General features: G+C 42.9%; 1 protein-coding gene across 1 annotated transcript; it reads right to left on the bottom strand.

The window, feature by feature from the left end:
• Positions 1-10980: 10980 nt before the first annotated feature.
• Positions 10981-12999, bottom strand: LOC134290341 (uncharacterized). Its single transcript, XM_062857459.1, has one exon. It carries the CDS (start codon positions 12997-12999, stop codon positions 10981-10983), a length of 2019 nt encoding a protein of 672 aa, XP_062713443.1.
• Positions 13000-15695: the final 2696 nt, after the last annotated feature.

The raw sequence follows: 15695 nt of genomic DNA, 5'->3' as shown, positions 1-15695 counted from the left end.
GAAAATTATCCTCTCTTTCTTTTATTTTTATCATTGAAACGATTGCACCTACACATTTCCGACCTTCGGCTTTTTTAAAGAAAATCGTTCAGGAAATCCAGAAAAAATATTATTTTTTTAATACAGTGTGGCCAGATATCATATTTTTCAATTTTAAAACTAAAAATCGATTTTTCTCAAAATACGTATATTTTGATTTTAAAAATTTGATTCCATCGTGTTTATCAGACGTTTTTCTATCGAAAAAGCTTAACTCCCCAAAGTAATTTGCGTCGTTCCTGAGATATAGCGTTTTTAAGAAAAAATATTCTTTTTTTTCATATAAAGTATCATATAAAGTCAGGTGCAGTTTATAAATTTCGTAAAAAAAACATTGTTCGATGCCATATAATCACGTTTTGTGCTGATTTGAACAATATCGAGTATAAAAAGGATTAAAAAAATTGTGACAGTGTTGCCAGTTTACCTTTTTTATTATACCATGAAACCTAACCTTCAAGTGTTTGACTATGTACAGGTTATTCTGAAAATGCGCACCATGTGTGTTGCAAGATGTGTGAGCAGGATAAAAACAATACACATCTTCTATAACGACCCTGTTGTTGACCTTTTCTTCACAGACGTAACACCTAGAAAAATTTTCGCGAAAATCCATCGCCTAGTTCACACTAGGTGAAACGTCTAACGCTTAGAAAAATGATGTGCGCACCTCTGGTTGTGAAAGCTGCATGAGTGCATAGATGGCAACACAATTCATAATTGCTACTCCATGTTTAATCGCAGCGAACGATTGTCGCTATAGTTTGTGTGTTTGCTTATCAGCGACGACAGCAGCCACATCGATCACTCACCAGCATTCTTCACCATTCGCCATTCATTCATTCGCTTGCGATCAAAACTGCGACGAACGGCAACGAGTATCCATGTCAAGCAACTTGCGCATGGCTTTCCACTGGTGATGGGGTTGCGTGCTTGATCACGACAATCCGTTTGCTGCATCTTTCTCGATTCGATTCAGCAAAAAGGAGTGAATATGAATGGAATGAGGCGAATATACCGATCCCTAGGGGCGGGACAGCTCTAATACTTATTAGCGGTATGTATTAAGAGGTATTAGCCAGTATTAAGGAATATTAATCCCAGAGGAAATCCATTTTGAACGATGTAATCCATGCTTATTGAACTGTATTTGAAGTGTCAAAATGCTTTCAATGAAAGTTTCGCTTTTAGGTGGTACTATATCGGCAAAATAAAGCTCATTTTTGTACTTCTCACTCCTAGAGCAATGATTTCAGACGTATCGCTGGCGAACCCGATCAAGGAGTTGTGGTACCGCGAATTAACACCTACGTCCCGAAAATTTCTATCTACGATCATGGAAAGCTCACAGATCATAACTGATAGAGAAGCGAGAGTGCACCTGCAGATCGAGATGGCAAATAATCAATTAGCTAAGCCCAAGAATCTCAAACTAGCAGTGGCACTCAAACCGAAGAGAAATTGGAGTATGTACATAATGCCATCATTAGAAATATCCGCAGTTCTGTTAATGCCAATTCTATCCCATTCTTTGAAATAAAAGTAGAAGTTTTAAAACGTAGTGAAGTATTCAATACAGTTTTGCTTTTTCGTATTTATTGGATTTCGCCACTAATCCATTTCACTCAGAAATTTCTGTTCATTCTTCGCCACGAAGAACAAACAAAAACTCATACCATATGCAATCACATCAATAGACAACACAATACTCAACACTGTGCTTCACTTCTCTGCCTGACTGGGACAATAAAGGACATGATCTATTATTCTGCAATCCAGTAAGAGTAAACGCAATACTAAGCGTCCCCGCACCTATTGTTTGCGTTTCCGCTAAATACTAGCTTACTTGGCAACACTGCCGTAAAAATCAATCAAAAGATATTTTTACAGGGATTTTTATAAGGAGTTGGACCTTCGAATATAAAATAAAAATACTGAAGTCTGAGCTACCAGTTGCGCGACGATGCGTAGTATCTAATATTATCTAATTCCAAAGGATATCATACTTTATATTTTATCAAATTTCTGAAATTAGCTGTGGGTCATTGAATGTAGTTATATCGAAATGACATTTTCAGCACTGTTGCTTATAAATACACTCATCAAATATTTTCCTTAATATATTTTACGTCGATGTTTCCAAATGTACTAAACCTAAATAAAAAAAATACTTTTGGCTTGTTAATTAGATTTCACACTAATGTTCTAGTAAAATTAAGATTTCTACAACAAATATTACATATTTGGCAGCACTTCTGTTCAGATAATCTTAAAATATATGAAATTTGTTTAGAATTGATGATCTTAATCTCAGATACATTTTTTTAGTTCAACAGGTTATGCTAGTCCATTACGATAGACTCATAATTGATGAACTGGCAACACTGTAACATTTTTTAATCCTTTTTATACTTGATATTTTTCAAATCAACACAAAACGTCTTTGTATGGCATCGAACATTTTTTTTTTGCGAAATTCATAAACTGCACCTGATTTTATATGAAAAAGATGAATATTTTTTCTTAAAAACGCTATATCTCAGGAACGACGCAAATTACTTTGGAGAGTTAAGCTTTTTCGATAGAAAAACGTCTGATAAACACGATGGAATCAAAATTTTTAAAATAAAAATATACGTATTTTGAGAAAAATCTATTTTTAGTTTTAAAATTGAAAAATATGATATCTGGCAACACTGTATTAAAAAATAATATTTTTTTCTGGATTCCCTGAACGATTTCCTTTAAAAAAGCCGAAGGTCGGAAATGTGTAGGTGCAATCGTTTCAATGAAAAAAATAAAAGAAAGAGAGGATAATTTTCATATCGGCCAAAACGAGAGGTGCTGCCACGGACCGAGGGGTGATCCGATCGGCACCAAAATTTGGATTTTTTCTTTTTCCATCTAAACACATGTTTCAACAAAATTTGGTTCAAATCCGTGATGGTCGGTTGCAAGTTTTCACATTTTCTCGGTCACTTCATATGGAATGACCCATATTTTATTATGGTGTTAATATTATCTTCTGCTCGGGTCGCGTTAAAAAACAAGCTGCTATTTGAACTACTGTCAAACACCACGTATTCATCACTCTTTAATACGACACTTTTTAATTCGTACCCCGCTCAATCGACATTTGTCGAATTAACAAATGATCAAATGTCACAGTGTAATACTCTGTAAATACGAATGATCCGATATTGTGTTGTTACTTACACACGCAGCGGCTCATCGTGCAGCTGTTATTTCCGGAAGTTCAAATTTTATGCTTTCCGACACTTGATCCGTTTGGTGATCAACCGCAGTGAACTTTGGAAGCCAACAATCGTAAAATGAACAAGCTATTAATTCGTACCGCCATAGTATCTGTAGGATTTGTATTCATAAACAAATCCTACAATCTTAACAAAAACTAAAATAGAGTTATCGAATTAATAGCTTACTCAGGTAATTTGACTGCAATCATTGTCGAATTAGCGTGGTTTTGTGGTACCACACGCGTGGGTTAGGTTCAATTTCACATTTTACCATTTTCGGTTCACATTTTACCACTTACCGATTGTTCCTGATGTGGTCTTGGACTAGCTTCATGCAAACTGTTAATTAGTTTTCCTGAAAAGTCGCCAATTGATGTAATGCATGGGTGTGGTTCATTTGTGCATTTCGCCAGTGCCGGCGAGATACTCGAAACTGGTTCCGGAACACTATCGGTAGCCTTAAATGCCGTCTTGCTGACCGTTGTTGAAGAAGCCGTTATTTAATGTGCTGCGTGCATGCGTTTAGTTCCGTTCTACATTTGATCAATTCTGGCGGGACACCTGGAACCGATTTCGGCACATTATTGACTTCCCAAAGTATGGTCTATGATTTATTTTTCTTGTTAACCGTTCATCAGGTTACATAAAAAGTCATTTAATGTGTCACATTTAAGGGTTTGGATCTCCTTTATATTTGAACACTTCCGGTGGAGCACCTGTAATCGGGTGCGGAACACTACCGGTAGTCCCAAATATGGCTGGAAACTTTTTTTTGCCAAATCAAGATACCTAAAAAATCGCGATTTCATGAGTCGCATGCATGGGTTTGGTTCACTTTTATATTTAGCCATTTCCGATGGGACACTCAGAGCCGGTTCCGAATCACTACCGGTTCAGATATGTACTGAGAAAAATTTCCTACTTACTGTTCATCAAGATATCAGAAAGCCACTATTTGATATGTCGCATGCATAGATTTGGGTAATTTTTATAATTGGCCACATCCGGCGGGACACCTGGAGCCGATTCCGGATCACAACCGGTTCCGATATGGTCTGAGAATGTTTTTCTGCTTACTATTCGTCAGGTTATCGAAAATGCCGCGGTTTGATATGTCGCATGCATGGGTTTAGTTCACTTTTATGTTTGGCCATTTCCGGCGGGACACCCGGAACCAGTTCCGGGACACTACCGGTTCGGATACGGTCTGAGACCATTTTTATGCTTACCGTTCATCAAGTTAACGAAAATGCCGTAGTTTGTTTGATGTATCATATGGATCTAATAGGTGGTGCGAATAGAAACGGTTTTATTTTTCAAGCTAGCTAACACACACCTACACACTCCCGGCACACAGCTTGTAAACACGCACGAGCGTTCAATTTTCTTGCAACCACATCTCTCAGCGCGGTTGTTAAACACGCCGTCGAGACGCTGTTCGGAAATGGTAAACATGATCAATCCACCATTATTCCGATTTTGTTCTCGTGTTCAAAGTCTATTATTTTCCATTTGCGATGAAAATTTTGATGGATAGTTGTTACAAAATTAGCTAAAATAGGCTCAAAACTATGTTTATCCTTTTCCTCGCTTTTCAACGGCTTGACAGCGGCAAATGGAGATATCGTGACAACAGTTTTAATTATATCCGCAGCACCTAGATAACAATACTCTTCAATCAAACACACAGATTCAACAAGGTTTAACATAACCTCCATCTTCAATGTTTGACTCCCGATAAGAGAGCATATTGAGTCAGTCCGCGACACTCAGGATGGGTTTGTAGCGTTTTCATATCTGGTCCCTTCCTGGGGTTCCGGTCCGGAACAATTAAATGGCCATAACTCCGGAACCGCTGGACCGATCCGAACCATTTTCAATAGGAAACAATGGGACCAGCTTCCGCGTCGAATGAATCATCAAAATCGGTTGAGGTTTACTGCCTAAAAGTGATGTGAGTTTATTTTGTACACACACAGACATCACCTCAACCCATCGAGCTGAGTTGCTTGGTATATGTGCATCGACCCTCCGGGCCTCCTATCAAAAAGTCATTTTTGGAGTGATCATATAGCCTTTCCAGTACACTTAGTGTACGAGAAAGGCAAAGACGTTTGGAGAAATTTATGGAGAAATTCCTAAAATAATTTGTAAATAAATTCCGAAGAAAAAATCCTGGAAAAAAAACTGACAATGTTTCTGGAACCCGTAGCCCTCAGCATAGTATGTTTGAATAGCCGTGCGCTTATCCCATGGGCTGTAAGGGCCTAATTATTTTATAATATAACAGTTTAAATATTACAACCTCAAAATCTTCAGACTACTAGCAATGACAAAAAATCCCATAAATTCAAGCGAACCTTGCCAGCTCTCAGCAATCATGCTTCTTGTTCCATGTCTGTTCAACGCCTATTCGTCTGCAACAATTTAGCCAACTAGCTCCCGAGCAAAAGTACAACCACCACGCTAATTAAGTACTCTCTCTGTGTTCGCAAGAAGGACAAAACGGACGACCAACTGGATGGAACCCGGGTGAACCTGGTGACCGACCCCCCGGGGGCACATTGTCGCTTCATTATCTTTCTGCGAATGGTTTCACAGGGCCGCGCACTTGCATCCTCGGTCGTCCGTCTAGTCTACTGCTGGTGGAGGTGCGAATAAGTGGAAATAGCTCACCGGTCGCGGTCATAACCAGTTCATGAATAGGCAGTAAAAAATCCCACCACGGCACCGGCTTCACGGCATGGCAGTGCCATAAGCCGCCTGAGAAGCAAGGAAAAATCGTAAGTAGGAACTTTCGTAGCTATAGTTCATTTCGATCTGTCAGCTCCGGGCTGCGGGAGATGCAACTTCGCGTCGGTTGTCAGCTTGGGGATGTACTTACAAGTGATAGAACATAAATCTTCCGATATAAACATTTCACAGAAGCTGCCGCACTGTTCGGCGGATGATTACTTTTCCAATCTTTGCTCCTCACGGCATTCTAGGTGCCTGATGCTCATCAGGAGTGGTGGGCACAGTGGGCTGGAAGCTGTAGCTAAACAAATATTTTGTGAACATGTTATATTTAGTTCAGTGAGCTAGTATAAGTAGTATTATTATGGGAAGTGTACTAAACAACCCGGTTGGGTCCTTTACGGATTATTTTTTAAAGATCTAATCATTCTGCCAAGCATTCTTTCTGGGATTCTTCCAAGCATAGCTTAAATAATTCTTCCAAGTATTTCTACACGAGCTGATGCAGAAATTGCTGCAACAATTACTGAAGCTTTCTTCTTCCTGCAGTAGTTTCTCCAAGAATTCTACCAAAAATTCCTTCTGGATAATGTCGGATCCAAACTTGGGAGCAGCCGACGAACACGTCTTTCATCCACGAAAATGGTACACAGAATGATCTCAAGGACGAATTCACGTCAACGCATTTCCTGCTCGACTCCGTCTTCGACGTTGCGTTTCTCTCTCTCTCTCTTCATCTTCTGAACGCAACAAGCTGCGTTTCATGATTCCCTGTTGCCAGATCTGCTCTGGCTTATTCAATACCCAAATATAGTTATCGAAATTGTTTTTGACCATATGAATTCCGCAGCGTACTAAATACAACACCAACATATATCTTTATTTTATTACTTTCACCCGTCTCTTTTACTACAGATAAATCTTAGGATACCTCTAAAAACTCCTCCATAGATTCAGCCAGCGTTATTGTCAAAGGTCCTGCCGAAAAAACCCCATCTAAAAATGTCTCGTAATCTTCTTTCACAAGCTCGTTCAGTAACTCCAGAAATTCCTGCAAAGAATTACTGCTCTTCAAAGATTCATCTTAGATTGCCCTAATTGATTCCTAAACTCATTCCCATGAATTTCTGCTAAGCTTACTCCAGAAGTCCCTCCAAGATTCTCAAGGAATTCCTTCAATAATTCTTTCAAAAACTCCTCCACGAATTGATCGCAAATTCACCCAGCAGCTTTATGGGAATTTATCCCAGATTTCCATAGGCACTCCTCAAGGATTTCCCTGGGCATTCTTCCGGAACTTCCTCAGTAATTCTTCCAGGAGTTCCACAGACTCACACATTGGGCCCACTGTGACTGCTGGGGAGATCCCGCTGGCTGCTGTGGATGACTATGGTTACGGTCCCAGGCCACGGAGCTAACTTGCCATTCGAAGTATTATTTATGACCGCGTTGAGCGAATGGACAGAGTGGTCAGGTTAATTGTCCCGGGCTTAGGCATTAATATGACAACGTTCCATTCCACGCGGCGTGCGGTGTTCCCGGCTAGGTGGACGGACCATTCCCGAACCCCCGTGTCGGAAGGCCGCATTGATTGATTGGCGCTCATTAGACGCGCTCTCGTACCTATGTGCATAGGAAGAGTGAGGAACTCACATGGCTTCCAATTAATATGCAACGCGGTTCGTACAAACATAAACGGATCCCGGTCAGATCACTGACTGTTCTTTTGCCTTATCCGTGGAACGTGGGGTTTTGTTTTCCAAGGCATCATGCCATGGCTGTAGTGCACCTTTGTCTACGACGACGACGACGACGTCGGTGGAGGACACCTGCTGTGACTTGCATGTGTTGTGGATTGGCCGTCCAATTGTCGATGAGGTCGATTGTACAATGAGCAAGTAGGGCTGTGCATCACGGATTGGAAATAACTAAGATTCCACTGAGGTCCTTTTAACAGCAGGAGTTATTGATGTCACTTGGCGTCAGAATATGAAGATAAATATGAGCGTTAAAGGTCGGATGGAAAGAAATGAGTTTTAATTGGAGACACGCTATATATATTTCGATTTATACTAATCCTTAGTTAATTCAAATTCTGTTTAACACTTACTTACTTTCAGTCCTGGGCACCCACGGTGGTGTAGAGGGCTGAATTGAAAGATCTCCATCCTGGGCAATTACTAGCCATCGCCCTGACCTGTGGTCAGGTTAAATTTCTGTTGACTTGCTTGATTTCCTTGTTTAGGCTGCGCCGCCATAATCCGCTGGGTCTGCCTCTGCTGCGATGTCCTGCTGGGATCCAATCGAACGCATGCTTGCAGATTTCGTTTTCGCCCCTGCGTAGAGTCTAGCCGACCCACCTCCACTTTCGCTCCTGAATTTCTGTCGCTATCGGTTTTGATGACATCGACGATGAAGCTCCACGTCAGAGATCCAATTGTGAGGCCCCCATGCATGAATTATATACCTGCAGCTGTTGAGTGTTCTCTACTGATACACACCAGGTTTCGCTGACGTATAGCAGCACAGATTTCATGTTCGAGTTGAAATTTCGGATTTTGGTGCTTTGACTAATCTGGTTGTTTTTCCATACACTTCTTAAACTCGCAAAAGCAGCCCTCGCCTTCTTGATCCGTGCACCTATGTCAACCTTGGTGCCGCCATCGGCCGCCATTTGGCTATTAAGATATTGGAAGCTTTCAACATTCACCACTGATTGCCCAGCTATCGTAAAGCTGGAAGGGTTGAGCGTGTTTACATCTATCGATTTGGTCTTGTTGACGTTGATCTCAAGACCTGTCGCTGAGGAGCGATTGGCAAGATCATATCAGAGCATATCAGAGCGCCATTGATCAGGTAGCAGGTATCAGAAGGCCGGCTCCAGAGGCACGTTATCTTCCATTTGGGACATTTGTGCCATCGCCAAAATAATAACCTATTTCATCATCTACCTGAGGGAAAAGGAAGGAAATAAGGATAAGGATGGGTATAAGGACAGGTAGGGAAATAAGAAAAAATACCCTGGAAGAGGGTACTAACGCATAAGCGTACCACAATGGATTCAAACAGCGCACTGAAAAGGGCACTGTAATAACGCATAAAGTAAAAGAGAGCCTATAGCTCTTTACCACAGCGGGAACAACAGAATATCCTGAATATTCAGGTCTCTGAAGTCAGTTTCACTTAATAAGTGTTTACCGAATACTCGGAAACGCAGTTGCGCAAAAACTGGACAGTTATATATCAAATGATACGAAGTTCCATAATCGGATTCGCAGCTATCACATGCAAATGAATCAGCTGGCTGAATATTCGTCATGTGATAGCTGAGTACAATGATACATATTGCCCATTTTACTGGCATTTTACCAGATTAGCTGGTATGTCTGAAACATACTGGAAAAACTTGTAATTAGAAAGCACGAAATGTTGCTAATTGGCAAATTGAGAGATGAAATTTGTGAAAAAAATCGCGTTCTGGTGGGATTCAAACCCACGACTCCGTATTCGCTAGACCGGGTTCGTGGGTTCGAATCCCACCAGAACGCGATTTTTTTCACAAATTTCATCTCTCAATTTGCCAATTAGCAACATTTCGTGCTTTCTTATTACAAGTTTTTCCAGTATGTTTCAGACATACCAGCTAATCTGGTAAAATGCCAGTAAAATGGGCAATATGTATCATTGTACTCTTGCTTGCGTCACTTGGCGCAGTTTGGTCGTCCGAGCGTCCGACCGTACCGAGCTCTCGACGCATATTAATTAGACACCAGCAAAACAAACTGCCTGGTGGCTAGGTATGCAGAGTGCGAGAGTAAGTCTCGGCTTCATATAAATAATTCGCTCGCACTTGTAGTTAGTGGGCACAAATAGGAATCTGTTGTGGATTGGCATCTAAGCCGAAAAGAGAGATGAGTTTGTGAAATAGGAGTGTTCACGGTGCGGCTTCGGAGTCAGTTTGGCTTTCTATTCCGCAGAACCATTACCTGTTCTGTGGCTTAGTTGGTTAAAGCGCCGGTCTAGCGAATACGGAGTCGTGGGTTCGAATCCCACCAGAACGCGATTTTTTTCACAAATTTCATCTCTCAATTTGCCAATTAGCAACATTTCGTGCGTTAGCTGAGTTGGCAGTGGCCAGTCAATGCTTTGATCTGCATGCTTCAATTCTGCTTTGACAGATTTGTTAGATACTTTGCCACCCCTAGAGATGGCTCAGTACAATACAATTTGGTTTGACGACATGACTCCAGACTATTCCAGTACCCAAGTAACACACTTGTCACAGAAGAGTCACGGTGGCGCATGTTTTGTTGCGCAGAAGTCATAGTGACTTACTTCCAACAAATAAATACAAACTTGCTGGAAGTAAGTCCCCATGACATCTGAGCAACAAAAACCTGCGCCGCCGTGACTCTTCTATGACAAGTGTACTTACCTTACCGATCAGGCTAAGGCCGGGGTGGCCCCCCGGAAAGGGCCCCCTCAAGGGTCGGGGTAGGTGAGATCCTGCTGTCTGCAACCTTCTGGTGCATCTGATAGGGCCTGAAGGGTAGGATACCCTTCTGTTTGGGCTCGGCCGTGAACCCAACGATTTATAAGCGGAACGATGGACTGGGAGAACTGGTACTGGGACCAGTTCCAGGAAAGGGAAGGAACAAAACACTTCTACTGCTACTATTGACTATTTATTCTAATGGTGTACTGTTTAGTGGCTTCTGTCTTGATCGCTTCATGTCCAAGTTGGTAATGACGATCTCTGGCTTGGTTGTCCCCTTTTATATGCCAAGGAGCCCATCTGTCGCGTAGCGGTTGCTAACGCCGTTGTTGATCCGGGTTGTCGTTGTTCCATTGGTAACTGCGATGAATTCTTTGGGAAGCGCTAGGCGCGAACATTCTGCCCCCATTGGAATCCAATTTCAACTTTGGTAAAGAGTTCCTCGACCATGATTCAAGGGCAGCCAAAATCGGAAGGAAACCGTTGATGCTCCGGGACCGTTTGGACATGGCTGGACATCCGGGTTGTAGGTGAATCGGCCTTTGATACTGCTTGATCGGAATAAGTTGAAGAGCCTTCTGCGATTGTTTCATAGGGTCCAGCAACGGCCCATCCAAACTGCGTTTCGTAAAAGGTAGGCAAGTGGTCAGCCAGCTTGATTTGACCTTGCTTTAAAATGTTGAAAAAATGTTCGACTCCAATCAACATTTCCAATTCTCTTGAACGGTTGAATGTTTCATCGGCTAATTCGAGGCCGGTGGGAATACCCCAGGAATCCACGTTGACATTCAAGGACGGAATAGTACCAGCTATCTTAGGTGTGACGAGACAATCAATGGTAGCAGTGAAATCGCTATAGTTCGATGCTATTGTCACTGCCACTTGATGACGTATCTGGGATCTAACACTTCCCACGCCGACTACAGGAACATTGGTGGAACATTTTTGCAGGTTTAGTTTCTTCACCACAGACTTCGACAAAAGATTGACCTGCGATCCGGAATCCAATAACGCTCGAACCTGGTGAGCTTGACCGTCTTTGGAGTGAAGAGTGACCATTGCTGTCATTAGGAAAACTTGCTTGTTCGGCAACCGAGGTGTGCGGGAAAAAGACAAATTCACTGGCGGCTTCGTATTTGCTGGTGCTGGATACATTTCAGTTACTTTGGAAAATTTACTTGATCTATCGTCAGATTTCTTCCGCCACTCAAAATGGATGAGAGTGTGATGTCGTTTGGAACATTTTCTGCAGGACTTATCGTTACGACATGCTGCACTATGGTGACCCTTCCGTAGGCAATTAAAACACAAATTGGACGTTTTCAGCTTGTTATACCGCTGCTTAACAGTCAGTTTCTTGAACCCCGGACATCTGAAGTTCTGGTGTTGACCGGAACAAACATCGCACGTATATTCTGATGATACTGTTGCGGCATACGATGACTTGTAGAAGTCAGGCTTGGATGAAGGAATCTTCGAATCTGGAAACTTGCGGGTTGCAGGAGTTGAATTTTCGCACCGTTCCAAAATCACGCACCGTTGCTTCAGGAAGTGAATCATTTGTTCATACTCTGGAAGCTCGGACTGGTTGATGGAAGCTTCCCAAAGTTCACGGGTCTGGTCGTCCAACACACGCGTCAATAGGGTCACAACGAACATCTGGGACATTCCGGAGAGCCGTTGATCCAGCTTGATTAAATTGTCGACGTGACGGGAACATTCATCCACCAAACTGCGCAAATCCTTCGACGATTTTTTGGAAATCTTCTGCATATTCAAGAGGGCAAGGATGTGAGACTCGATGATCAACCGCTGGTTGCCAAACCGTTCTTCCAGGATCTCCCATGCTCTTGCGTAGTCGTTGCTTTGTAGCGTTTCGATGTCGATGACACCTCCAGCATCACCCTTCAACGAGTTCTCCAAATGATACAACTTTATCGCATCGGAATCGTTGGATCGCTGCATCATGTCCTGGAACATTGCCTTGAAGCGTGGCCATGCTTCACAACGTCCATCAAACGTCGGTAGGGGTGTACGGTAGGAATGGGTGTTGACAATAACTGGTTGACTTGATGGTTGATTTGCTGCAGATGACGTTGATGGCACAGGATTTGATAATACGACTCTGTTCTCTTTCTCCAAATCTCCTATCATCGATTCTACCTTGACTAAGGTTTCGTTGTAGAGATCTTCAAATTCGATATATTTCTCCTCTTGGACTTGTACGTTTTCTTCTTCTACGGAGGCGGTGATGGTGTTATGGACGTCATTGTATTCGGTATAGATGACTTGCAAATTTTTCGAATAAACTCGGAGAAGGGGAAGCGGCAGTCTCCTATGTTCGTCTTCAGCGGTGTACAGGGTATTGAAGATCCGCGTCACCTTCGCCTTTATCTGGCCTCGTTTCATGGTCAATTGCTTGACATCTTCCGGATTTTCCGTTCTCCGGGGTGGGGTACGGCATAATGACATCTTGATACGAAATATCCGTCCGATGAAGGCGACACGCGATTGGAAAGAAGAACTTCACGGATGTCGCGACCAGGAATACCAACTTGACGGAATCCAATTACGGTTTTTTGCGCTGTCGAAGCCACGCAAAACGCTTTCTTCCTTAGCAGCAGCACTCCAGTCCAGATCCGGCTCGAAGGACCAATGTTTGGGCTCGGCCGTGAACCCAACGATTTATAAGCGGAACGATGGACTGGGAGAACTGGTACTGGGACCAGTTCCAGGAAAGGGAAGGAACAAAACACTTCTACTGCTACTATTGACTATTTATTCTAATGGTGTACTGTTTAGTGGCTTCTGTCTTGATCGCTTCATGTCCAAGTTGGTAATGACGATCTCTGGCTTGGTTGTCCCCTTTTATATGCCAAGGAACCCATCTGTCGCGTAGCGGTTGCTAACGCCGTTGTTGATCCGGGTTGTCGTTGTTCCATTGGTAACTGCGATGAATTCTTTGGGAAGCGCTAGGCGCGAACACCTTCCTTACGAGCTGGTCGGTTCGGATTGCACGTGGGCATCAGTTCTTGATGTCTGCCAAGCAGTTGTGCGCGTGTGGGGTTGACCCTGCCCGCCTTCCGAGGACAAAGGGAGTGGCGAGGACCACTCGGGAAACTGGCTAAGCGCCAGAATGTTACCGTGATGGACTCTCCAGAGCGAGTCATCGATGTTCGTTGCTACTAGGCTACGCAGCTAACCTTGAGGGTGCGATGTGCACTAGCCCCTCTCTGAAGCAATACCTTCTTGGTGGTTCCGGAGAGACGTAGGGTTTGACGACCATAGGAATGTGTTTTAGTGGGTCGAGGAAAGAGTAGTCCTGGCTTTTACTAGTGTTGTAGAAGACGGCCTTAACCCCACACTACCCTTACCTTCCTGTTAGGGTGTCTGTTGAGCAGATTTTCCCCCTTTGGTTTAGAAGGAAAAAAAGAGGCACGTTATCCTCCATTTGGGACATTTGTGCCATCGCCAAAATAAGAGCCTATTTCATCATCTTCCTGAGGGAAAAGGAAGGAAATAAGAATAAGGATGGGGATAACGACAGGTAGGGAAATAGGAAAAATACCCTGGAAGAGGGTACTAACGCATAAGCGTACCGCAATGGGTTCAAACAGCGCCCTGAAAAGGGCACTGTAATAACGCATAAAGCGAAAGAGCGCCTATAGTTCTTAACCACAGCGGGTTAAGAACAACAGAATATCCTGAATATTCAGGTCTCTGAAGTTAGTTTCACTTAATAAGTGTTTACCGAATACTCGGAAACGCAGTTGCGCAAAAACTGGACAGTTACATATCAAATGATACGAAGTTCCATAATCGGATTCACAAATATCACATGTAAATGAATCAGCTTGCTGAATATTCGCCGTGTGATAGCGGAGTCGGCAGTGGCCAGTCTATGTATTGACCAGAATGCTGCAATTCTGCTTCGACAGATTTGTAAGATACTTCGCCACCCTTGCAGATGGCTCAGTACAATACAATTTGGTTTGACGACATGACTTCCAACTATTCCAGTATTGTCTGTGTTGAGTAGCAGCCCAGGTGTGAATCTGAAGCTTTACCCAACTCTTCGATAGCGGAATAGCTGGCTCAGGGCCAATGAAGTCATGTGATGCTCCAGAGCGAGCTAACTCATCAGCCAATTCATTTCCAGCGATGGAAGAATGGCCAGGTACCCATACAAGGTGAACAGCGTTTGCTGCATTCAGTTCCTCGATTTGAGTTCGACACGCGATAACTATCTTCGACCTAGAGTTGGTCGGAGCAAGTGCTTTGATAGCAGCCTGGCTATCTGAACAGAAGTATATTACTTTGCCCATTACGTGCTGCTGAAGTGTCGATTGCACTCCGCACATAAGAGCAACGATTTCGGCCTGAAAAACGGTGCAGTGTCTACCAAGTGAATAAAACTGATACAACCTTAGCTCACGAGAATAAACACCAGCACCTGCTCGACCTTCGAGAAGGGAGCCATCAGTGTAACATACGATGCCGTCTGAAATACTTTTTTCCAGATAACCAGATGTCCACTCTTCCCGGGAAGGGAATTTCGTGGAAAATGTCCTGTATGGAAAATTACAACCAATTTTAAGATCACTTGGAGAAAGAACTATGTTGTTCCAATTCATCAAAAGTGGAAACAACGAGGTGTGTGTTAAACTGCGGTTCACAGGAGTTTCCTGTAGTAGACCGAGTACCCGCAGACGGTAAGTGCAAGAAAGTGCTTCTTGTTTGAGATTAATGTGAAGTGGAGCAACGTCAAAGAGAACTTCGAGCGCTGCCGTTGGAGTTGAAGAGAACGCTCCTTGCATCGCCATTAAGCACATCCTTTGGAGATGGCCTAACTTTGATTGGACCGTTCTCATTCCGCCCTTTTGCCACGACACGAGACATCTATAGGTCAATATTGGTCGAAATACAATTGATCCATTTGATAAACTTGAAAGAGACTTTCAGCCCTTGGCTGGTTCGTCTCTTCTGAGCACAATGTGAGGTTTCCAGGAAAGCTTGAAATCAGGAATGACTCCAACGTACTTAACCTGTTCAGTCACATCGATTTCAGAATCAAAGAGACGCAAAGGTCGAACGCCATTACGGTTTCGCCCTTCCGTAAAAAGAACTATAGATGTTTTACTCGGATTAACCGAAAGGCCATATTGGCG

The sequence above is a fragment of the Aedes albopictus genome, chromosome 3 (genome assembly GCF_035046485.1).
Source record: "Aedes albopictus strain Foshan chromosome 3, AalbF5, whole genome shotgun sequence".
In the NCBI taxonomy this organism is placed as follows: domain Eukaryota; kingdom Metazoa; phylum Arthropoda; class Insecta; order Diptera; family Culicidae; genus Aedes; species Aedes albopictus.
Note: the sequence above shows the minus strand (reverse complement) of the source record. Positions and strands in the feature narration are given on the sequence as shown.